This window comes from Candida parapsilosis, contig 005809 (assembly GCF_000182765.1).
Source record: "Candida parapsilosis strain CDC317 annotated contig 005809".
In the NCBI taxonomy this organism is placed as follows: domain Eukaryota; kingdom Fungi; phylum Ascomycota; class Pichiomycetes; order Serinales; family Debaryomycetaceae; genus Lodderomyces; species Lodderomyces parapsilosis.
The window spans coordinates 2,025,271-2,047,559 of NW_023503281.1; the positions used below are offsets into that span (position 1 = coordinate 2,025,271).

At 39.3% G+C, this 22,289-nt stretch overlaps 10 protein-coding genes and 1 non-coding gene across 11 annotated transcripts; 4 read left to right on the plus strand and 7 right to left on the minus strand. All coding sequences in view use genetic code 12, as the record gives it.

Annotated features, from left to right (window-relative positions):
- Positions 1 to 195: 195 nt before the first annotated feature.
- CPAR2_209470 (oxysterol-binding protein) lies at positions 196 to 1,542 on the minus strand (the record flags this gene model as incomplete). The annotated part of the gene is made up of 1 exon (XM_036809875.1): positions 196 to 1,542. One exon carries the CDS (start codon positions 1,540 to 1,542, stop codon positions 196 to 198), a length of 1,347 nt encoding a protein of 448 aa, XP_036666469.1.
- Positions 1,543 to 1,958: 416 nt separating this feature from the next.
- On the minus strand, positions 1,959 to 3,395 carry GWT1 (glucosaminyl-phosphotidylinositol O-acyltransferase; the record flags this gene model as incomplete). The annotated part of the gene is made up of 1 exon (XM_036809876.1): positions 1,959 to 3,395. One exon carries the CDS (start codon positions 3,393 to 3,395, stop codon positions 1,959 to 1,961), a length of 1,437 nt encoding a protein of 478 aa, XP_036666470.1.
- A 280-nt stretch (positions 3,396 to 3,675) lies between these two features.
- SPO7 (Nem1-Spo7 phosphatase regulatory subunit) lies at positions 3,676 to 5,169 on the plus strand (the record flags this gene model as incomplete). Its single annotated transcript, XM_036809877.1, has 1 exon — positions 3,676 to 5,169. One exon carries the CDS (start codon positions 3,676 to 3,678, stop codon positions 5,167 to 5,169), a length of 1,494 nt encoding a protein of 497 aa, XP_036666471.1.
- Positions 5,170 to 5,326: 157 nt separating this feature from the next.
- CPAR2_209500 (uncharacterized protein) lies at positions 5,327 to 6,577 on the plus strand (the record flags this gene model as incomplete). Its single annotated transcript, XM_036809880.1, has 1 exon — positions 5,327 to 6,577. One exon carries the CDS (start codon positions 5,327 to 5,329, stop codon positions 6,575 to 6,577), a length of 1,251 nt encoding a protein of 416 aa, XP_036666472.1.
- Positions 6,578 to 6,654: 77 nt separating this feature from the next.
- Positions 6,655 to 6,987, minus strand: CPAR2_209510 (uncharacterized protein; the record flags this gene model as incomplete). The annotated part of the gene is made up of 1 exon (XM_036809881.1): positions 6,655 to 6,987. One exon carries the CDS (start codon positions 6,985 to 6,987, stop codon positions 6,655 to 6,657), a length of 333 nt encoding a protein of 110 aa, XP_036666473.1.
- Positions 6,988 to 7,320: 333 nt separating this feature from the next.
- Positions 7,321 to 8,724, minus strand: MKK2 (mitogen-activated protein kinase kinase; the record flags this gene model as incomplete). The annotated part of the gene is made up of 1 exon (XM_036809882.1): positions 7,321 to 8,724. The coding sequence occupies one exon, from the start codon at positions 8,722 to 8,724 to the stop codon at positions 7,321 to 7,323; it is 1,404 nt and encodes a 467-aa protein (XP_036666474.1).
- A 473-nt stretch (positions 8,725 to 9,197) lies between these two features.
- RFC1 (replication factor C subunit 1) lies at positions 9,198 to 11,808 on the minus strand (the record flags this gene model as incomplete). The annotated part of the gene is made up of 2 exons (XM_036809883.1): positions 9,198 to 11,699; positions 11,758 to 11,808. The coding sequence occupies 2 exons, from the start codon at positions 11,806 to 11,808 to the stop codon at positions 9,198 to 9,200; spliced, it is 2,553 nt and encodes an 850-aa protein (XP_036666475.1).
- Positions 11,809 to 11,955: 147 nt separating this feature from the next.
- On the minus strand, positions 11,956 to 13,296 carry CPAR2_209540 (uncharacterized protein; the record flags this gene model as incomplete). Its single annotated transcript, XM_036809884.1, has 1 exon — positions 11,956 to 13,296. The coding sequence occupies one exon, from the start codon at positions 13,294 to 13,296 to the stop codon at positions 11,956 to 11,958; it is 1,341 nt and encodes a 446-aa protein (XP_036666476.1).
- A 1,548-nt stretch (positions 13,297 to 14,844) lies between these two features.
- Positions 14,845 to 16,479, plus strand: CPAR2_209550 (uncharacterized protein; the record flags this gene model as incomplete). Its single annotated transcript, XM_036809885.1, has 1 exon — positions 14,845 to 16,479. One exon carries the CDS (start codon positions 14,845 to 14,847, stop codon positions 16,477 to 16,479), a length of 1,635 nt encoding a protein of 544 aa, XP_036666477.1.
- Positions 16,480 to 16,959: 480 nt separating this feature from the next.
- On the minus strand, positions 16,960 to 17,031 carry CPAR2_t_cp_Asp(GUC)_21. Its single transcript has one exon. It is a non-coding gene; the product is annotated as a tRNA-Asp (tRNA).
- A 507-nt stretch (positions 17,032 to 17,538) lies between these two features.
- Positions 17,539 to 22,254, plus strand: CPAR2_209560 (uncharacterized protein; the record flags this gene model as incomplete). The annotated part of the gene is made up of 1 exon (XM_036809886.1): positions 17,539 to 22,254. The coding sequence occupies one exon, from the start codon at positions 17,539 to 17,541 to the stop codon at positions 22,252 to 22,254; it is 4,716 nt and encodes a 1,571-aa protein (XP_036666478.1).
- Positions 22,255 to 22,289: the final 35 nt, after the last annotated feature.

The window sequence follows — 22,289 nt, forward strand, 5'->3', positions numbered from 1 at the left end:
ATTGGCTCATTTCTGGGGAAGATCAGTTGATTTTTTTTTTTTTCGGAAAACAGTTTGCGCAAAAGAGAGATATTACCGAGATTACATTAACGAGACCCCCCTCGTTCTTACATATGCAATAACAATTAAAAACCTTTTCAAAACAACAAGTCTACACTCTTTATACAATCAAACTTCACAAAAGCATCAAACGCTTTAAACCTTGATGTCATCTTGTTCGAATTTCTCAGGAACAAATCTCCAGTGTTTGGCATCCCCATGATCGTATTTTGATTTCTTTAATGAACCCAGAGGTGCATTATGGATCGACAAATTGGCTTGGTTAGTCAAATTGATGAAATCATCTGGTGGGGTCAAATTAGTATCCTCAGATCGGTTGCTGTAATCAACAATATCAAACCATCTTGTTTGCCACTTGGTTCCTTCTTCCTTTTCCTTCTTTCTCAATTCTCTTTGCTCATTCTCAATCTTCGATTTTTCCTCGGCGATCAAATTGTAATCCAGCTTCTTAATTGCTTCAGCTACTTTTTCCCAAGCTCTTCTCGACTCAAATTCCTTTTGTTCTTCAATTGGCTTGACTGTCAAATGGAGGGCTTTCAATGCATTTGCGTCATAGAACAACTCACCAGTTTTGGAAGTAGGAGTTGCTGAGCCTTTGTCGATATATGACTTACCGGACCATTGACCTTGTATTGTGACCAAGGCATTCTCCTTTGAGGAGCTGGAAAAGGAGTCGCGGTATATCCTTGCCTTGAAAGTATTCTTCTTACCTGAAACCCAACCTCTACCACTGTATTCTATGACTGTAAAGTACCCATTTGAGGCTTGTATATAAGACGTTCCCTCCAACTCAACAAAGGGTGATGCAGTAATCAACCCTTCAATGTGCAAAGGTGGCAATGTTATCAAGTAGCTTTCTTTCAAGTTGTTGTAATCTAAAAGCGCGTGCCCATATTGTTTAATATTGATGGAAGTAGCAGAAATCTTGGATGTGATTCCATTGTATCCTTGCAACGTGACATTGTTCTTGTCATTCCTAATGGCATAGGCAGTTACTGGTGGGTGGTGACTAACCTGTTCACTCAATAAGATGGTCTCGCCCAACTCTTCGCTATCCCATTTCCCAACAAAAACTTCCCCCAAAAATGGATTCAATGGCTTCTTTTCACTTCCCATACTTTCATTTCTAGAGCAGTATTGGGATTTCAATGTAGATATAAACCATTTGGTAACAGCAATAGCCCTCTTCAAATTCATGGCATCAATTGTACTAGCTTCTGCGTCTTCGGAGACAGTCAACTTGCTAGGTGCAATGAACAAATCGGGATGTTCGGCCCAATACTGGGAATACTCCACGAGCGAAGTAGGAGATAATATAAATGGTGGCGCAGTTAGTGAAGATAAATCACCATTAAATGATGCAATTGATTTGAGAAAAGACGTCCATGAATGAGAACTTGAAGCCGATGAAGAAGCCGAGGCTGAGGCTGAGGCGTTTGAAGATACTGAGGATGGTGAGTCTGATCTATTGTCGGAAGCCATAATGTAAAAGGTGTGTGGGATCAAGTTACAAACGTATAGGGAGATAGCAACAAAAAACTGGGAGCTCAAGTGAGTGTGATGATGAAGTTGGTAATTAATATCTTCCAGAAATCACTCAACTGTGAATCCCTTTTTCCTTTCTCCTGCTTTTTTTTTGCCGCATTTTTTTTTTTTACCTTTTCCTTTTCCTCTATGCTTTTTGCTTTCTCCATCTGAGCTTGACTCATGAACTACACTATACAAGCGTGTAGAGGAACCAAGTCTTTACTCGTTACGATTCTGAGTTTGTTCTGTGTGTTCACAGTAAAACACTCGTATACAAAATGGATGCTCTACACATTTTATCTACATAGTTTGTGTAACTTTTCACATGCTGACCAACATCTTGGCTTGACACCCCCCCCTTCTATTCTAGCTTAGAGCTTGATATAAATATGCTTGCGGTTCAAGACAATCGTTACAGATAACCACACAATGCTGTAACCAATTAGAATCAAAAATGCAACTGTACCGGAAACCTCCAACGTATTGATCAGCATATTAATCAACCCAGTTGTAAGATTACCCAATAAAAATGCAAGTAACCCATTGTTATTGACACCTTCCAACACATCTGAAGCAACTTCGGTTTGTTCCGGAAGTAACTTATCGATCAAGTTGTACCCCAATAAAAATGCGGCATTGTAGGACACAACCCACAAAATGTAAGATGCATTGGCAAATCTTCTTGAAATGTTGGTGAGGTTGTTGGAGTTGTTCACTATTGTGAACAAAGCTTGATAAAATATGGTTGATATAACCAAACCCTCTGTTGTGGACACTGATACAAAATTGGAATTTCTTTTGGTTACTTTGGTTTTACTTATAAAGATCAAGTTGTTCCTTGTAGGATACTCGGTTAGGACAAACGATCCAAACGATTGACCAAATATGAATATAGTAAAGTATCCCAAAAATGAGTATATCCCTTCCTTGTTCATAGTCAAGAAGTTGTCCATTCTGTTTCCGCTAGATAGTATCATCGGGAGCACACTGGTCCTCTTTAGTATCAACTCATTCAATAAAAGAAGAGCAAACGCAACCAGCACTCGTGGTAAAATGTTCAAAAATGGATCCAAGATACCCAACAAAACCGGCAACAATCCCAAGGTAATGAAAAAATTCCAATGGATACCATACTCGGTTACATGCTCTTGGTACTCCAATTTCTTTACACTGATAAACCTAACAAATCCCAAAACCAACAAAGGCAACGCTTTAATTGTACTTTGTTTAATTATTTTCGAGTATGCGTTCCAACTGAATCTATAACGAGAATGTACCTTGATCAATTGTCTTGAATTTACTAATCCCATTGAAAATACAAACGATCCTACTCCCAAATCCATCATTGATGTACCCCATGTTTCTACTTTGGCAAACCTTCTGGGGAAAATTTTAAAATCAACTGCTAATATGGCTAAGTTGGTTATTATCAACATGTGGGATCTATAAGCAGTGAGAAACTGTTTTCTACTCAAAAGAGCATCATTCGTAGTGCTATGTTGTCGCTGGCTTTTTTTGTTCCTCTTTTTGCTTGTATAGTGATTTAGCAAAAACATGAGTAGTGATGGAAAAAATATCGAATAGTGTAAAAAGGCCGTGTTGTTGCTGTAAATAGTTATGGCTGTTAGGATAGTCAACACATTAATCACATAGTCGTACACCAACGGCAATTGGGTAATTGAGTCCTTGATGAGTTTGTACGATAGATATGAAGTTAGTGCCACCGAAGTCACCAAATATATTTCCTCAATCGATCCACCAGTCAAGTCGGACACGAAGCTCTCTTTCAATTGCTTCAAGGATGTCATTTTGTAATCTGTTTTCTAATACAACCCGTGTGTCAAAGGATACTTGTTTATTGTACACCTTGACTTGAATATTTGTTATTTCTCAGCTATCTTTTGTTGATGGAAAATTAAAAAAAAAAAAAAGTTTTTGGTTCTTTGGCATATGCTAAAACCAAATTCTTGAAACACAACATCACAGGGTCTAGTCGTGTTGTTGACACACAACGTCTCAATAAGAATTATATTACATCATTGTATTTCAACACGCCCTTTTTCTGAAAATCCCTATACAATCACTGACATGGCACAATACGAATTTGAGAACACGACCAAAGATAATTCGACAACCACATCAACCTCATTGGATAAAAATGATGGAGCAGAGCTTACACATAATCAGTCTAGCTCGAGCTCGCTAGATGATCCTGCTGTTATGGAAAGTTACAGTCCAGGCTCATCGAATTCAAGCCCGATGTCCTTGCATGAACCTCTGAAATCCCCGCGTTTGACAATTTCACATTTACACAACAACAGCATACCTTCGTCAACCAACTATATCGATTTTGTAATGTATTCAGACTCTGACGACATTGCTTCTCAAAGCTCGTTGGATTTGCAAAATGATGAATCCAAATCAAGGCGAGATATTCAGAATCAGTTGAAAAAATTAGCAAGAAGTCACAGTTCCGATGAAGATGAGGACATAGATGAAGATGAAATCAATGTGATCAATATAAACAAAGAAGAGTCTCAGAATGACAGCACCTCAAACAAAGGCTCAAATTCTGCAGTGCACTTGAAACCTACGTTTGCAGTTGATGAAACCCCCAAGCGCAAGAGGAGCTCGACGTCGTCGCGAAACTCCTCACCATTACGAAGGGCTATTTCACCGAGCCCTGACGAAACTCCTAGCAAACGTGCAAGCAAGCTGCGCTCGAAAATACGAAGGAGGCTGAAGGAGCCAAGTGAAAAATCTCATAAATCATTAGACAAATCCGGGACCGGCTACACATCAATGCCTCCATCTGGTAAAGTTTTCAGAAACATGTTAATTTTGGAAGAAAGCTTGAGAGAGCAAGTGATCCAACAAAGAGCAATGCGAAGAAAGTACTTGATCTTCTTGGCATTATTGTGTTCAATTATTTCCGGTTTGGCTCATCATTTGTTCATTTTAGATGCTTCTGTTTCATCAACGGGGACCACAAGATTGATTTTGAAGTTCTTTTTGATCTCAACTGTAATTACCTTATTGTTGTACCATTTATCAGGAGAGTATCAAAAGACAATTGTCCTTCCTAGAAAGTTCCTTTCTTCGACTAACAAGGGTTTGAGACAATTGAATGTTCGATTGGTAAAGATCAAGACACCACTTGCCGACAAGATAACCGACTTGATACGAGAGTTGTCCCTTTTTGTGGTTAACTTTGGTTTGGAATTTTTCCACAAGATTTCTCCCAGTTCCATTCAAAATAAGGACTCAAAAATTGAAGTTTTTCTCGTCACTTGTCAATCGCAATGTCAACCTCGTATAGGTGTTACAGACGTAAAATTATTGTTGAATGCAAGGGTGTTTAATGTTGATATAAGAGAGGGCTGGGAGATATATCGAAGTGAGTTTTGGATTAACGAGGGTGTGAGAAGAAGGAATAATTTGTTATCGTTTATAAATGGAGCCAAATTGGAAAAGAAGCAACAGTTAAAGAAGCGAAAGAGGACAAGTTCAACACCGACACATTCGGTACCCTCCAAGTTGAGTGAAGAGAATTTACTAAAACTTGGCTCATCTACGAAATGAATTTGTTGGTTTCTACGTTCAAGCTTCAGTACTCCAATTTTTTATTTTGTGTAATTTAAAGAAATCTCAAAACCTCATCTCTCTTAATTTTTTATTACAAAATTTAATTCGTGCCCGTCCACTAAGTTATCTCACCGTAACAAGTTAACAATTTACAATGAGTGAGCAGGCTAGAACAAGAAAGCAACCTTCTAGAAAAGGTAAGAAAGCATGGAGAAAGAATGTGGACTTAAATGATATTGAAGCAAAACTTCAGGAAGTACGAGATGAAGAGATAGTGAAAGGTCCTTCAGCACAAGATGATTTTGTAATTGATGAAACCCCCAACTTTACTTCGAAAGAGTACAAGACGCCAAAGAAACTCAAAACGCAAGAGATTTTAACAAACAAGTCCAAAGTTCCTGCATTAGTCAATAACCGTGCTAAGAAGAATGCAACAATACAGGGAGTGAAAAAGACAGAGATGTTGAGATTGTTGAAATTACGGGGTGGTAAATACAAAGACGAAAGCATAACCATGGCAAGAATTGAACAAGACGGATTGGTAAGTGGTGATAGTGAGGATCTTTGGGATGATGATAGTAGTACCACAACCAAACATAAAGCAAAAATCCCTGATTATGGCACTTCCACAGCCGAGGTCACTCCAGCTACGGTCGTACCGCCAACTTTGCGTGTCAAGCCCATACAAGTCACCAAAAATGATTTGACTGAGAAAGCCGTCCATGCTGGTAAATCGTATAACCCATCGTTGGAGTCATGGAAGGAGTTGATAGACCAGGAATATGGTGTGGAATACCAGAGAGAATTGACACGGCAGTCGATGGAGGACCACAAATTGAGAATTCAAGAGCTTATGGTCACTTTAAATGATAACATGTTTTCCGATGGCAGTGATGAAGAAGAAGAAGAAAAGGAGGAGGAAGACATAATTGGTGAAAATGAGAAGGACTATTCATTGTCCATAAACAAACCAACAAAAATCAAGATTAAAACAAAGACAAAGAGAAACAGACAAACCAAACACAAGGAAAGAGTTAAATTAGAACAAGAAATCAAAGATTTGAAGAAGCAGTTGAAGGATCTTTCTAATTTGGATAAAATTCTACAGAAACAGCAACAAGAAGAAGATGAGGGTAAGTCAAGAACAAAACCGTCTGAAAAGCCAAGAAGTTTGAAAAGGAACAAATTGCATAAATACACCCCTATTGAAACTCCATTAGAATTGAAGTTATCAGATGAATTGACTAGTAATTTGAAAAACTTAAAACCAGAAGGTAACCTATTTTATGATCAAATGTTAAACTTACAATCAAGTGGTAAGATTGAAAGTAGAGTTCCAGTGCATAAGAAGAGAAAGTACGCCAAAAAGGTTACTGAAAAATGGACCTACAAGGATTTCAAATAAATGATGTATGCAATTCAACTTTGTTTCTTTTCTTCAAAATAAATATACAAAAAACTCAACCGTACCCTCTTTTGAATCTATGAGAAATTCCAATCACCAAATACATATCCTCTAAACAACCTATCTCTCAAACTAAAGAATTGGTTCCTGTATGGTGTGTAGTATCTCTGTTCAATTTGTTCAATTGTCTTGAAGCTTTCTGGAGCTATTGGCTCACTCGTTTGACCTCGATGAGTTCCAGTTAGATAGAAATCCCTTTGCATCATCTTGTGATCCCACTGGTCTAGAAAATAGCGATCATTCTTCCAACCGTTGTCCCAGTATCTGATATATTGAACCCCGTGACCGGCCAAGCCATAGAAAGCCGTCATGATGGCATATGGTATTAAACCCTCGAATGGTACAGGCATGTTGTTTTATGATGGTAAAATTGTCTAGTTGAAAAGTTGTAAAATCAAAATATGACAGCTGATGACTTATATATGAACAATTGCAAAGGGGGCACAGATAAAGTGTAGCGAGTTTTCGTCTGGACTTTTGGGGTAGACTCTAACCTAATCACTTGAAGAAAATTATGTTCTGCGAGATTTTGATTGGAAGAAAAAAAAAATTAATAAACATTTGAGCACATTACACGACAGATGTCTTGTAGGTGCAAAATATGGGCACCACCATGCTAACTAAAGTATATCTCTCTAAACTTTATTAACTGATACATATGTATTCTTTATACAATAATCTATTCACTCATTCAATTTCCAAACAACAGCAACAAATCTATCCATTCTCACCTTCTCTCGCAATTGCGCCAAACACCACTCGTCGTGGGCCAAAAGTTGTCTCGGTATGGGCCTCTTTTGAGGATCCTTAATCAAACACCTAGCTATAAACCGTTTGAATTCAGGAGACCAAAAAATACAGTCAGAAACACTATCCTTCAATGACAACTCACTTCTCAGAACCATTTCAACTACCTCGATTGGTCCTAACGAAACGTCGATAGGAAATTTCCCACTGGCAACCTCAAGCATCGACATGCCTAGTGACCATATGTCACTTGATATCGAGTAATTTTTACCCATGATACGCTCTGGCGCCATATAGTACTGTGTGCCAACAAATGTGGATGCAAAAGAATTAACTGCCTCACCACTAACACCAAAATCACATAGCTTGACGTTTCCTTTTGAGTCTAATAAAACATTCGATGGCTTGATATCTCTGTGGATGATGTTCTTCAGATGCAAATAATCCAATCCCGACAAAATCGAGTTTGCAATCTTACCCAACACCTTTTCGCTTATCCTATTGGTTTTGTCTCGTTTAGCAACTTCCTTATATATTGCATCTAGAGAATGTCCATCCATATACTCCATCGCTATTCCGATCATTGACTGCTTTTCCAAAAGAAAAGTTCCATAGTAGTTGACGATATTGGGGTGCTGACATTTTTTTGCAACATCCAACTCTCGAAATATCTGTTTTTGCACATCGGGGTTGGAGTCTGCAATTATCATTTTCAAAGCAAAAACTTGTGATTTCTGTAACTTTACAACACGGCATTTGGTGACCGATCCTCCATTTCCCTCTCCCAACTTTCCCATTTCTTCAATGAGGTTGTTATTAGCACAAAAATGCCAGTCGTAAGAAGTTAGTTGCTCAAGATAGTGTTTGTTTTGCAAAAAACTATCCAGCTTCAGCTTCCACTGATCACATTCTTGCAGGACCTCCTTCTCCTCATTCAGGGTATTCCGCAGTCGTACTTTGTCATTATCTTCTTGTTGAGATGTTGTATCGGTCGAGATTGGTGGTGGTTTTCGCTTCAACCTAGGGGAGCTCGATGACAAGGATGACGTTGCCGTATTCGGAGTGGATGACGAATTTGATGATGGTGATAGAGAGTTTATAGTTGTCATTACTGGGGGAGGCTTTTTGAGCTGAGTTGGTAGTTGTGTTTGGAAATCACTCTGTGAGTCTCTAATGCTCAATTGACCAAATCGTCCTTCTCCAATATCTTGCGATGAATCTGCATTCAACTTGAGATTGGGTTTGGTATTATTCTGTGTGGGTGGAATAGCTAATGAAGGAAGCAGTCGATTATGCTGCCTTCGCGTATTCGGCACTTTGAACAATGGAACATCGGACATGACTATTGTGATGCAGGAAGTGAAATCACTTCACCAATTCTTGTATTATTGAAGTGTCGTTGTTGAAAAGCACTGCAGATGCTGAATCAAAAATTGGCCAGAAATGGGTGGCACTTGGGGTAAACGCGGATCTGTGATTTCGCAAAAATTATAAAACGAGGGTACTGCTCAATTGGAGGAGACTCAGTAACTCATGTGTTTGATTTCGATTTTATTTAACTTAACCCTTGTGAAATCGAATGAAGAACAAAAAAACAATGTTCACCTTTTGTGTTGGAAGAAGAAAAAATTGAAAACGAACAGAACAAAAAAGAAAAAAAAAAAAAAGAAAAAGAAAGAAAAGTTAATGAAAACACGCGCAATTAAATGATAAAGACACAGACGAGACGTGTAAGTAAAGTGAAGTAAATGCTACAAAAGTTGGGATTAGGAAAACGTGGCATTGTTATTTAGCTTTTCCTACCAGACTCTTTTTATTGTTTCTTTCTAGCTGGACCTTTAGTCGTCCTCTTGGCGGCTCCACTCTTTCCCACAGGCACTTGTTTGATTAACTTGTCCTTTTTTGTATCAATTTTATCACTATTATCTCCGTCGTTATCATCGTCAATATCCTCCATATCATCGTCCACAACTTCCTCATAATCTACTTTTGTCAGAGCTGCTCGTTTACCTCCAACGCCAAATGAATTGCCTGTTTTGTAAATAACTGTAGGATGGATAACATTGTTGTACTTACGAGTGAATGCAGCCTTGTCTTTCTTATCCAAATCGACAGGCTTGTTGAGCATATCACTAATATTATCATAGTCTTCCTTCGTCAAGTAATAGGCATCCATTGTCTCAATTGTCTGGTTAATTCCGGCTTCACCTTGTTGCTTGATTGGAATGTTTAACTTAACCCACAATGGATTCAAGTAATCCAAACGCAATTCTTGCTTCGTGGTTGATGTCTTGACTCTAGTGTGGTATTGTAACTCCTGTAGCATTCTCTGGAACTTCATTTGTTTCGAATTTTGTCCCAACCAAGCACTGAAATTCAATCTACCAGTCACTTGACCAGCAACTTCGTAGGATGGTTTCACCGTTGACATCAACCCGTGGAATGGTAACAAACTCCATTGTTGTTCACTAGATCTAATCAATGAGTTTATAGAGTCCGATATACTAATATCATCGGCGGCTTGTGCGACATGTTGAATATGGGGTCCCGGAAGTCTTGGTCGGGTATTTAAATAGTTTTCCTGGATCATCAATGGAGCGAAATCGATGTCATTGAAATACAAATCAAGCTTTTCAGTCAAGTTTTGTCTGGGACCTGTCCAAATGCCTGAAGACAAAAGTCTACCAGCAATATCAAATGGCTTTAAAATAATTTGTTTTTTCCAACTGGCTTGTATCTCCTTGACATTGTTTGTACCAATTAGCTTTTGAGTCTTTGACACTGTAGATAGCAAGTTTATCATTTGTCTAATATCATTAGATGTAGCTTGGACCAACTGTCCAATTATATTTGGATCTAACTTGATACCTTCACGTAATGCGATTGTCATCAACCTACTTTTCACCTCATTCTCTGTAGGTCTCCGAAACGGCAAGTCATATGTCACTCTATCAAATGTCCTCATCTTGGGTAACGACTTGTCATTACAAATTAAGATCATTGGCATGTTTGTAATTCTACAAAATTGAGATAAGGCACCAGCTCCACCATGATCTCCGCTTGACATTCCATCAACTTCGTCCATGATTAAACAAATCTTTCTGCTATTGCTGCTTTGCTGTTCATCATCACGATGTTTGAAAAACCCAATAACTGAAGTGTTGTTCAAAACTGATTTGATGTTGGCATTCAACAATGATTTAGATCGAACATCAGATGCATTTTTCTCCAAAACATCAAATCCTAACGAGTTGGCAACCAAGTGTGCTGCCGTGGTCTTTCCTATTCCTGGAGGACCACTGATCAAAGCGGCCCTATATGAGCTTGGATTATCAGATCCACCAGGGAAATTTTTAGCCTTGTTTTCAAACCAATGCTCTAGCCAACTGCGCAATTTTTGAACTTGGCCCTTGTTTCCACATAGCTGGTTGAAATCTTTTGGTGCATGCTTGTCTGTCCATAACTTATCCTTGGCTGGTACTTCCTGCGTTACGGGAGGCAGTTGTGATGTTCCACCGGAAACGTTCCGATTTGCAATCTCTTGAGCTTTCTTGGCCCTTTTCTGTTCTTCTTTTCTTTCCTCTCTTTCATCCCTTTCTGCATCTTCGATGATTTTCTTTTCTTCTTGTTCACGTTTCTCCTTTGCTTTCAAGGCAACTTCGCCACTTCCACCATCAGCTGGCATACTTGACAACAATTGAATAAACCCATCCTCATCAATTGCCTTGATTTTAAATTCTCTAATCTTCTTCACCTTGGAGGGACCAGCGTCGGATCCAATCACAACTAAGCTAGTCTTTTTAGATATCGATTTCGTCACTTTTGCACCATACTGTTGCGCAGTCAGTTCCGCGGTGTTTCGATCCAATGAGGGCATTTGACCAGTAAATACGATTGTCAATCCTGTCAAGCAATTGGGTTGTGCTGCAGGTAAATCTACCAGAGTCGACGTAGTTGCATTTTGTTGGGCTTTGAGAGCAAAAAAATTTGGCTTTTCACCCTCATTCACTTCGGGTAACTCTGCATCTGGAATCTTTGCAAGCACTTGATCTATGGATTCGCCTACGACAGGTTCCGTTGGTTTCTGTTTTGTTTCATTCTTCGTAGGTGATGATGCCTTTGCTGGAGTTTTACGAGGTGAAGCCAATGGTTTTTTCTTTCTAGGAGTTGTCTTTTTGGGTGGCTCTATTTCCATTATATCATCGTCATCAAATTCGAAATCATCGTCTAACTCAATCATTTCTGGTTTAGGTTTTGCAGTTGCCAGTTTGCTTCTCTTTGCGCTCGGTGATTCCGTTTCTTCAACCTTACGTTTCTAAATGGTTTAACAGGTTAGTCATCAATTGAACAGGAAACCTCGAGTCTCAACATACCGCAGCAGGTTTTTCTTGCAGGTTCTTGAAAAAGTCTTGGATGTTGACCATGACGAACACGTTGAATCGGTTCGACCAATATCCTCTCTTGTGAGAAAACGCGTTTGTAAAGGAATAAATTTTCATTTCTACAAAATACCCATTTCTTGTGCGAACAAAAGAAAAACTGCTTCCCTTCTTGTATTACACTTTATCTATTTACTTCCCACTAGACTCTTTTTCTAGAAATTCAGTCCACAATGATATAAAGCTTTGCCTCGTGGGTGTCTCATTTCCATCGGGGTCTACCTTGGTCCTACCACCTTTTGCATTCGGCACATGTTGCAAACCGGCAGCGATCTTTTGCAGTTGGTCCCATTCTAATAATGCACTAATCAACTGCAACGCCTCAAATTTTTTGGAATCCCCTCGAGGAAATTGCAAAAAGCTAATTATAACGTTCGATAGTAATTCTGCATCCACGGTCTTGTTTGATCCTTCCCCTTTTTGCTTCATCATCGTTAATGCCTTAGTCAAATGTTCGTTTAATATAACAGCTTCATGACGTAATTTTCCAATAAGAAGTTGCTTATTGTTTAATTCCTTTTTCAAGTCAGCTATTTCAGAAGACTTTAACTCGGATTCCAAAAGTTTTTGCTTCATATTTCTCACTTCTGTGCGTAGAGTTTCAATCGTGTCGTCCTTTTCTGCAATGATTTTGTTCAATCCCTCAATTCTCTCCAACAAAGACAGCTTTTCTTTTTCAAACAACTTGCTATTTTCTGATATGAGGTTGTTCAATTCCTCTATATTTGCATTGGCACTCTTGAGCTCTTTATCTTTCACATCAAGACGTTCTTTAAAAACATTGACAGAGTCTGCCAAATCTCTTTTCTCCTGATCAAACTCACCCTGAGCTACTGTTAGGTCGTTTATTTGCTGCTTCAACTCGTGGACCTTTTTAGACATCTTGGAATTTTCGTTTTCTAAGCTGTATTTCTCATCTTGTAATTCTTCAATGGTTGAAGTGTACTCTCGTCGAGTTTTAGTTAAAGTATCGCTTAATTTCTCACATTCATTATTAAGATTTGTGTTTTGTTCTTGTAATTGAGAATATAAGGTCTGCTCAACCTTGTTGGAAGCTTCGTTTTCAAGGGATTTTTTCAATCGACTATTCTCTTCCTTTAATTTATCATTATCCTCATTCAATTTGTCCACTAGCTCTGATTTCTCTTCTAGTTCCACTTCCGCCTTTTTCATGTTGGCAAACACGGTTTTGAATGAAGATAATCGACTGACTAAATTGTCATAAGAGTGTTTGATTTCGTCTCTTTCCTTCTCCACTTGTTGTAGCTTCTCCAACGTCAAGTTTTCAATGTTCGTCTCTGATTGCGACGCCATTGAAGATACCCCATTTGTCTCAATCACCTCAGGCACTTTTTCTGACTGTTCTAAACTCTTTTCTATCTCATGATTAGGCTCCAGGATATCATTTTGAAGTTGTGTGGTAATCTCCTCTGTATCATCTTGTTTTTTGCTTTTCTTTTTATTTTTACCCATGATGTATATGTATATCTATATCAGCTACTTGGTAACGGGGTCACGGATTCCCTGTGTATGGTGTGCTATACCTTGTCAATCAAAATTCCTTTGCTGATGGTCGGTGTTTATACTCTCTGATCCACGACATTAGGTACACAATTTATTACTTTTTTTTTTCATTCTTTTTTTTCACTTGTGGTGTGTGTGTGTTGTGTTGTTCTCTTCTAAAGTACACGGACGTTTATTTACCTTTTATGGTCAACGACAATAACTAACACGACCTCAGTCATCCAATGAGGACAAAGTATGTAAAATAAGACTACTGATCAAAAGTTGCTGTTTGTATGTTGCATTGAGATAAGCCATTTAAATCTTCATTGTTTTTGGCTTCTTGTCGCAAAAGTATACGCGACACGCCAAAAATTTTGCAACAAGAAAGCCATGTATTGTTCCATTTAAGGAATCCAATGCAGTCAATACGTGACAGAGTTTTGGCAGGGACGATGGAACGTGTTCCCACCATTAATCCGGTCACAGTTGATAAAAATTGCAAGTGGTGACTTTTGTTGGCTATCAATCGTAGTCACGTCTAATCTTTGCTTTATTTTCACAGTATCCGAACTGGCAATAGCCAACGTGCAATCTACAATCTACACCAAAGCAGTGGGATTACTTCTCATCGCAAATGATCAGTAAACTATTACATCCCCCCTCTAGCGTTCTTACCTCCTTCACCAGCAGCAAATGTTTCATTGATTGTGAGCACATACCACAGGCATTGGGTAGTCGCAGATATGTATTCAAAGTCTATGCACTACCAGCAACCATCCCTCTGTTGATTCAGCATGTGCTACAAAACAAAATACAAAGCTAATGAGCTAGTACTTTCTAAGGGGAAGGTATGGGTGTTAATTAACATCGAAGAGGAAGAAAAAGGAAAAGAAAAAAAAAAAAAAAAAAAAGAAGCAGATCTCCTTCCATAGTAAGAAACGTAGAGATCTAGATTTGTGTGTGTGTGTGTGTGTGTGTGCGTGTTTGCTAGTTGTACAAAAGGAAAACACCCCTTATTGTTCTTTCTCACACCCTCGTATAATATAAGCTACATCAATGATAGCAATTATTTCAATAGCACTGTAAAACTCGTAAAGAAAAAAGAGAGACATCTATCCTAACCGATAGATAGAGCTACACAGTCAAAGCGAGCTTTTCCTTTCCTATTACTCTGTGCTTGTCTTCTTCCCCTGAACATTTTTTCCACAAATCGAATGAAGGGGGAGTGAGATTTCGAGCTAACTTGAAATTTCTTCCCCCTGGGTTTTGTGTCTCCATCACAACATGTTCTGTTCTTCTTCTGTCTTTTTATAAAAGACGTACAAAATCTTTTCAGCGTCTAAAATGTTTATTTTATGCAACTAATTAAAGACGGAGGGAAAAAAAAACAAAAAAATCGCATAAACCACACCACCACACACGTATGAGTAGCATATATTTGATTATCAGGGTCGACTAATTAACCAGAATATACCAATTCACAAAAGCCAATGACCACTGACCATTAGGATCTATATGAGTGTGAATACAATCAAAGATAGAGATGACCACCATGCAAGAAGTAATCTGGAAACAACCGAAAAAGAACAAAAGACACCGAAAGGGGTGGCATCATCATCACAAGTGGGAAATGCGCCTACCACACAACCAGAAACACCAAGCTTACTACAGTCACCTTACAAAGGGCATCCGGTAGTACCGCAACATTCCTCACCGCAGCCAAGCCAATTTCACCAATCCATTCCTTCACTATCCGCATTAAATGAGTCCATTCAAAAACCACAATCGGCTTCGACCGCACCTTCCTCTCCACAAAAGACCATAAGTGACCCGGGCTTGTTGACTTTATTGGGCCCAAACGTCAGTTCGTTTCCATTTAGTGAACTGGCTTTTATCGAAGCAATGAAGTTTAAGGCAGAACAAGAACGTACCAAGCAGGAGTTTTATCGAGCGGAGAGTGCAAACAAGAACCTAAATATTATCCAACTTGCCTTGCAGGCTCAAATACCTACAAATCAAATTCCGCAATTGCTCACTGGTGTAATCCCTCAGCAGGGCGTCGAAGAAACCAAGCCCAGAGGGTTGGATCTGGGACTGCCATATCAACCACCAAAACATACACTTCCACCATATCCGCAGTCAGCGCGCTGGGTAAACCCGCAGTTTGCGCAACCACGTCTACTGCTGGAGCAACAAGTCCAAATGATTCAAGCTCAACAAAGACAGATACAATACAATCTTCAACAACAACAGCAGCAACTACAATCTCAGCTGACAATGCATACTGCAATCCCCCAATTTCCACAGAAGCGAGCTTCAAGTACAGAACTGGAACTTAGTGCTAGCCCAGTGCAGCCTAAGGGATTTAGGTTTGGAGGTAATTTAACTTCAAATATGTCTCAAGAACGACCGCAGTCCCCGGCCAAAATTGGAGCTAGCGCGGTGGCACAATTAAACGCCCCAACTACTCCGTTTCGCGTTCCAAAATCTACGTCTTCATCCGTAGGAAAAAGATCTAGAGGACATCAACGACATTCCTCGATGCCTGTGCTGGCAATTACTGGCGACGTCTCCCACAATGCTAGAACAAGGCACCTACGACAAAATTCACAAGCTTTAGCAAAATCATCCCCATTCGTACAATCCCCTTCCGGATCTGCGACATCCACACTTCAAGTAAAACCGATACCTGCTCAACCTTTGAATGAGCAAAAGAGACAGCAGACTCAGCCGCTGCAGGAGTCAATGCAATCATTTCAGCACGTGATCCAATTCCATCATTGGCAACCAGAGCAAGATTTCACACCAAGTTCTACAAAAAATTCACCAAGTCACAAACGTCATAAGTCCATGACTAGGGAGGATTTGCCCTCTGTTTATTCTGCGACTGATTACAACGATAAAAGTTCGAAAGATGGGCTCACAAACACTCAACATTACGCAACAGAAAAGTTACATGAGAAAGATAGGGCACTAGTTGCTAATGTTGCAGTTGACGCAGATGATGCAGATCTGTCAGTAGATACAAGTATGGTAGAAGCTGCAACAAAGAAGGACGAGCTGGCACATCCACCATCTCGAATTCACTCACGACAGGAACTGAACATAGGTCGGTACCCCCATGATATTCTCTCTACCAATCAACTGTAGCTTTTTTGGTTACGAAAAAGTTTGTTGCAATTGCTATTCATTTTCATTCAAGTTTACATAATACTTGTATTCCTTACTTTTTATAGATATAAGCGACACAAGCACAAAAATTGACTGCAGGATTATATAAACTCTGATTTCTAGACTCGTAGCTAAGAAACGAAGTTGGCTGAGGGCTGTTTGTGTTGCTGAATTTATATCTTACACTCACGCATATTAAGCTCAGTTGTAAAGTTGTTGAAACAAATTTGGCGGCATTTTTATAATTTATTTTGCAACTAAACTCGGGAAAAAAAATATCAAAATTATTGAGCGTTCTCAAAATTCACAACACCTTGCAAACGAAAGATTACGCCCCAAACTTCACATTCTTAAGGTCAGTCATAGTAAATCTTCATAAAGGCACATTAGCACACGCTGCTGGCTAGCGAGATAAGAGATTGACAAAAACTTTTCTTTCTTTGAAAATTAAAAAAAATGCTCCCAGACAGGGAATTGAACCCTGGTCTACCATGCGACAAACGGTAATTCTAGCCACTAAACTATCTGGGAAATATTATAAAATTTGATGAACAAGATAATTCCAGTAATGTAAAAAATTGTCACATGATGAAGTAGCTCTACAATTTTTTGAGTGCATTTTTGTTTTAGGTAGGCTTCTCCAGTGGCTCTGCTAATACCTGAACCAACCCAAGGCTGTTATAGTATCATCGAAGTGGCACATCTCACTTTATCGTACATTTCTCCCGGCAAAATTCACAAAAGTTTATGGGAGTTCATGTTTCGTGAAGATCTTTTGCTTATAACTCAACCAGGGTGACCCTTACCATCTACAAACAGCAAAATTCATCACACAGGGATACTCCTTTACCAACCTGTGATCCCAGTGATGACCAAAGTGGCAGGGAAGAGGTCTTCAATTCTAAGCTTTCAAAGAACAAAAGTGAAAAAAAAGTAGAATTTTGCCCGAAGAAAAAGAGAAAACATAAAAAATAAAAAACAATGTTTGTAGGAAACATATAGTGCCCTTGCGATACACATACACGCTAATCATTGCTCATGAGTTTCAAGTACTTCACAGATGATATAATAGAGCAATTTACCGGAACGGGTAGTATAGAAATTTTCGAGGCTTTGGATTCCTACGAAACTTCTAGTCCCGAAGCCGAGGAAGAAGTTGTCTTACTTTTCACTGAAATGATTCAATCTTTTGAGGAAGGAACTTTGAAGATGGAACATATTGTTGATTTCCTTAGCCAATCGATCAAGAATGATGACGTGGCAAGATTATTTTGCCAAGTGTTGAATTCATTTCCAGTTACAGAGAATACACGAGCTTTGTTGTCAAAACTTAGCCAAAACGACAATGTGATAAAATCGCACACCATTTCATTATACATCAATTCAAACTTTATAAAGGAGACTGATATCGTTCCTAGCAAGATGTTGTCGAAAGCATTAAATACCAAGTTGAGAGACAAGTTGTATACACAGAAGAAGTACAATTTGTTGCATGAGGAGATTGAAGGGTATTCGAAGTTTGTCGCGGAATTGCATATTATATTCTCATCAGACGATACTGACTCGCAAATTGATTATGCTTTGCAAGTGGTTGAAAAATTAATTGGTCACTACAGTCTTGATCCGAATAGGTGTTTGGATATTTTATTCGGAATACTTTCAGAGGTTATCGTGGGCAAGGTTGATTCAATCTTAGAATTTTTCAAGAAAAGTCGATGGTGGCCAGCATTGGAAAGTGACAATTCTTCGATCAGATCGTTGTCAACTGGAGGTAGTGACATTGCGGCAAAAATACTAGGATTGAAGATTTTAAACTATCCAAAGATCAAGGACTTGCCAGAACTGTTTAAAGTCTTGGTAACCATTTTAATCAAAGAAGGGTTTGTAAGTTTTGGGTCTGTTTACAAGTATATGCGCCCTAGCGAAGCAGAAATGAAGGACCTTGAAAACAAGTACAATCTGAAGCTAGAAGAAGAGGTGTTGAAAGCTGGGGCGAATGCGTTGGCATTGGCCGCGCCTCTTGCAGATGACGAAGATGTGGACGGGAAAGACAAAAAAGGAGCAAGCACCCCTGTTGGGAATGCGTCCAATTTCAAATTGGAAGTCAACTACAAGTTTCAGTTTTTGAAAATTTTCTTAGCCAACGGACTTTATTGGCCGGCGATATACATCTTGACAGAATATCCGTTCTTGGCGGACATAGATGAAGAGATACCAAAGCTCTTGCTTCGACTTTTTGGGGCAATGATCGACCCGTTATATGGGCAAATTTTTCCATTCGATATGGAGGAGCTTGTTCAATTGCAGGCTACCAAGGGCATCTACTTCACACGTCCTGGTAATAACGTTAATGTTGAACCTTTCAAACAAGTGGACTACTATAGTTTCAAACCGATTAGAAAACTACACGCGCGGAGAAAGTTTCATTACTTTTACCGCAACTGGAAAGCTGGATTGCCTAAAATTGACGACTTTGCTTCCTTATTTGAGGCATCACAAGGGATTTTGAAGTTTATTGGATCCAACTTGTCTAAAGATGATGAGGTTTTTATCAAGTTGTGTGACATTGTTCATTCATTTCATTCGAAGGAGGAATTGAAAGAGGACATTTTCCACTACTTTAGAAATTACATATTCCCGCTGATGTCATTAATACAAGAGAACTCGATTGCAATAGACAGTGCCTATGCTATTTTAGCAGCTTATCCTGTCGAAGATCGTTTTAGCGTTTATGGAGAATTGTACAACAATTTAAGAAAAAACAATATGCGAATCAAGATTGCATATAGTAGTGCTGAAAAAGCGACGAAGGATGTTTTGAAAAGGCTATCAAATGAAAACGTTCGCCCCATGATGAGACGGTTAGCAAAAATCAGCTTTTCCAATCCACTACCATGTTTGTTGACAATATTACAACAGATTGAAAGTTATGACAATTTGAATACCTTAGTTGTTGAAACGGCAAGGTATTTCAACAGTTATGGATGGGAAAATTTGACAATTGCTATTTTGATTAGACTCAGCTCAGATCGAAGGTCAATCCACGATAATGGTATGGGGGAACGTCAGTGGCTCCAATCTCTCGCATCATTTGTTGGTAAAATTTGTCAAAAATACCAAAAAGCAATCGACACTAAAATGATATTGCTCTATTTGATCAAGACGTTCTACACTGGCGATAGAACGGGGTTGTTGGTTTTGAAGGAAATGCTCATTTCAATGGGTGGCATTCAAACCACTTCAGATTTGACGCTTCGTCAAATAGACATGATCAATTGTGGATCCTCATTACAGAAAGTCGTTTACCGGACTATTGACGATATGAGATACGATAGATTTGATTCAGGGACTCACTTATTGAAATGTCTTCTCGACTTGGATGCGGTCAGTGAACTTATCATTCTACTCTGTTCAATGTACCATGATTTAGTACATGATGCCGGTGAGAATCAATTAAAAGTGTTGGCCAACAGGGTTGATGAGTTGGTATCAGTGATGAAGCTTTTCATCACATTGGTGTGCTTTTTTGGTGATGGAAATATCGAGGTGATGCCCGTTACTGAGTTACGTGAACAGTACAATGTACCAATTGAGTGGGGATTTGACTTGTGGAGATTGAAGAAGGACGCATTTGCCACTTTGCAGAGCCAAGGTGTGGAGTTGTGCCCACCAGACTTTTCCCCAAGTTTGTTTACCTTATTTTGGTGTTTGAGTTTGAAAGATGTAAATTTTTCCGATCTGTTGTACACCGAAGAATTGGAAAAGCTTGAGTCAGGTATCAGAGGTTTGAAAGACGCGGTTAGTATTAATTCTAGGGACAAAGATTTTCCAAGGTCCGCAATCGAAAAGTACAAGAAGAATATTGAAGATAACGAAGCTTTCATTGAAAAAATACCATCAGATAAACAGAGTCACAAAGAATTGAATGAAGCCACCGACAAGAAGATTCAGGAGTTGTCATCCGATTGGTTTTCCTCAGAAACTTCCGAAAAAGTGGAAATTTTCATTAAGACGTGCATAATACCTAGAGCAATACACTCGTCTTTTGATGCTGTATTTTGTGCAAGATTTATTTTCAAATTGCATGAGCTCGGAGTAGAAAATTATTCATTATTCAATGTTTTGAATAAAGCAACTCAAGATGGACTACTATCATCCAATCTATTTTCGTCAACTCCCACTGAAGCTGAAAACCTTGGATTTTTTTACGCCTATGTGTTAAAACGATTACACGAGTTTACAGATGAAGAGAAGATCAAAGAATTGAATGTGGACGATTTTGAAAAGTACAGAAGCTGGGTTTACGATTACCACGGCGTCATATTGTCTGAAGTGGAGACCGCATTGGATACCAATGAGTATATGTCACGAAGTAACACCATCACATTTTTGAAAAACTTACTCGGAGTATACCCGGTCGTTGAGGATCATTGTGAAAAGATGTTGGGTTTGATTGAAAAAGTTTATACTGGTGAGGATAAAGAGGACATCAAATTGTCTTCTGGAGCTTTGCTCAACCATCTCAAATCTAGAGCTAAACAATGGGTACCTATATGGGACTTCAAATCTATTAGTGAGGAGGAGAGGCAAGCAATACTTGACAAGAAAGTGAAGCTTGAAAAAGCGAAAGAGGAAGCTGAGAAACTAGCCAAAGAAGAGGCCGAACGAGATGAAAGAGAGAAGCGAGAAGCCCGATTGAACGAGGAGAAAAGGGCGAAGGAAGATGAGCTTAAAAAGAAGCTCGGTGCTATCAACTATGGGTCCCAGCTGAGACCTGGTAGCCGATTATCTGGTCGAATCGTTGAAGTCAAATCCAATGGCAAATATGACGATTATCAAGCAAGACACGAAGATCAGATGGAGATTGATTCCCAAGAGGATAATGTTGTCGCTACAGCTGAAGACTCCGAAAAGAAGATTGAGCATATGGAGCATGTGGAGCATGAAGATGCTGCTGAAAAGAACGATGGTCGTCCTAGTCAAACTGAAGGGACTGAAGAAGTCGCAATGAATGCATCAGAACAAACTGTCGATGTTCAACGAGATGACACAGTCAAACTGGAAGATGCAACGGTAAATAAAGTAAATGAAGATACGAGTGCTGCTCAGAGTCAAGGTTCCAGAGAAGATGATAGAGCGAAACAAGACAACAACAACGATGCCACTCAGGACAACGCACCAGAGCACGGTACCAAGCTTAAGGAAATGACAAAGAGACTGCCTCTTCCTCCTCAAAGTGAACTTTCCAAAGGTTCTGAAATTAGAGATAATTCCATAAACAGGAGAGCTCCCCTACCACCCCAAGAAAGGCTTTTACCAAGTGGAGATCGATCGCCAAGATTTAGTCCTCGTGGACCTGGACTGGGACAGGCACAGGGGTCACGTAGGTTTGGAGAAACTTCCAATCTATCAGTTCCACCCCCACCTCCTCCACCCCCACCTCCATCTCAATCACGTTCAAACTTCGGCCCCACGCGTGCTTCTTCATCTTTTGGTCAACGGGACCAATATAGTTCGTCGTCCACAAGAGGCCCCACTTTTGACAACAGACGTGGTCGAGGATTTGATAATCGACCATCAAACACTCAACGTGGTGGTGGACCAAACAATAACTTTGGTTCTGGTCGATACGAGGGGAGACTGGCTAGGAATGATAAAAGTGGACCAGAAGTTGGCCCACAGTATGAAAGTGGTAACAAAAGAAGATCAGATGGACAAAGTGGTAGAGGATATGACAAAAGACACAAATACTAGAGTGGTTGTAGTATAGAGAAAAAAAGGAAAAGGAA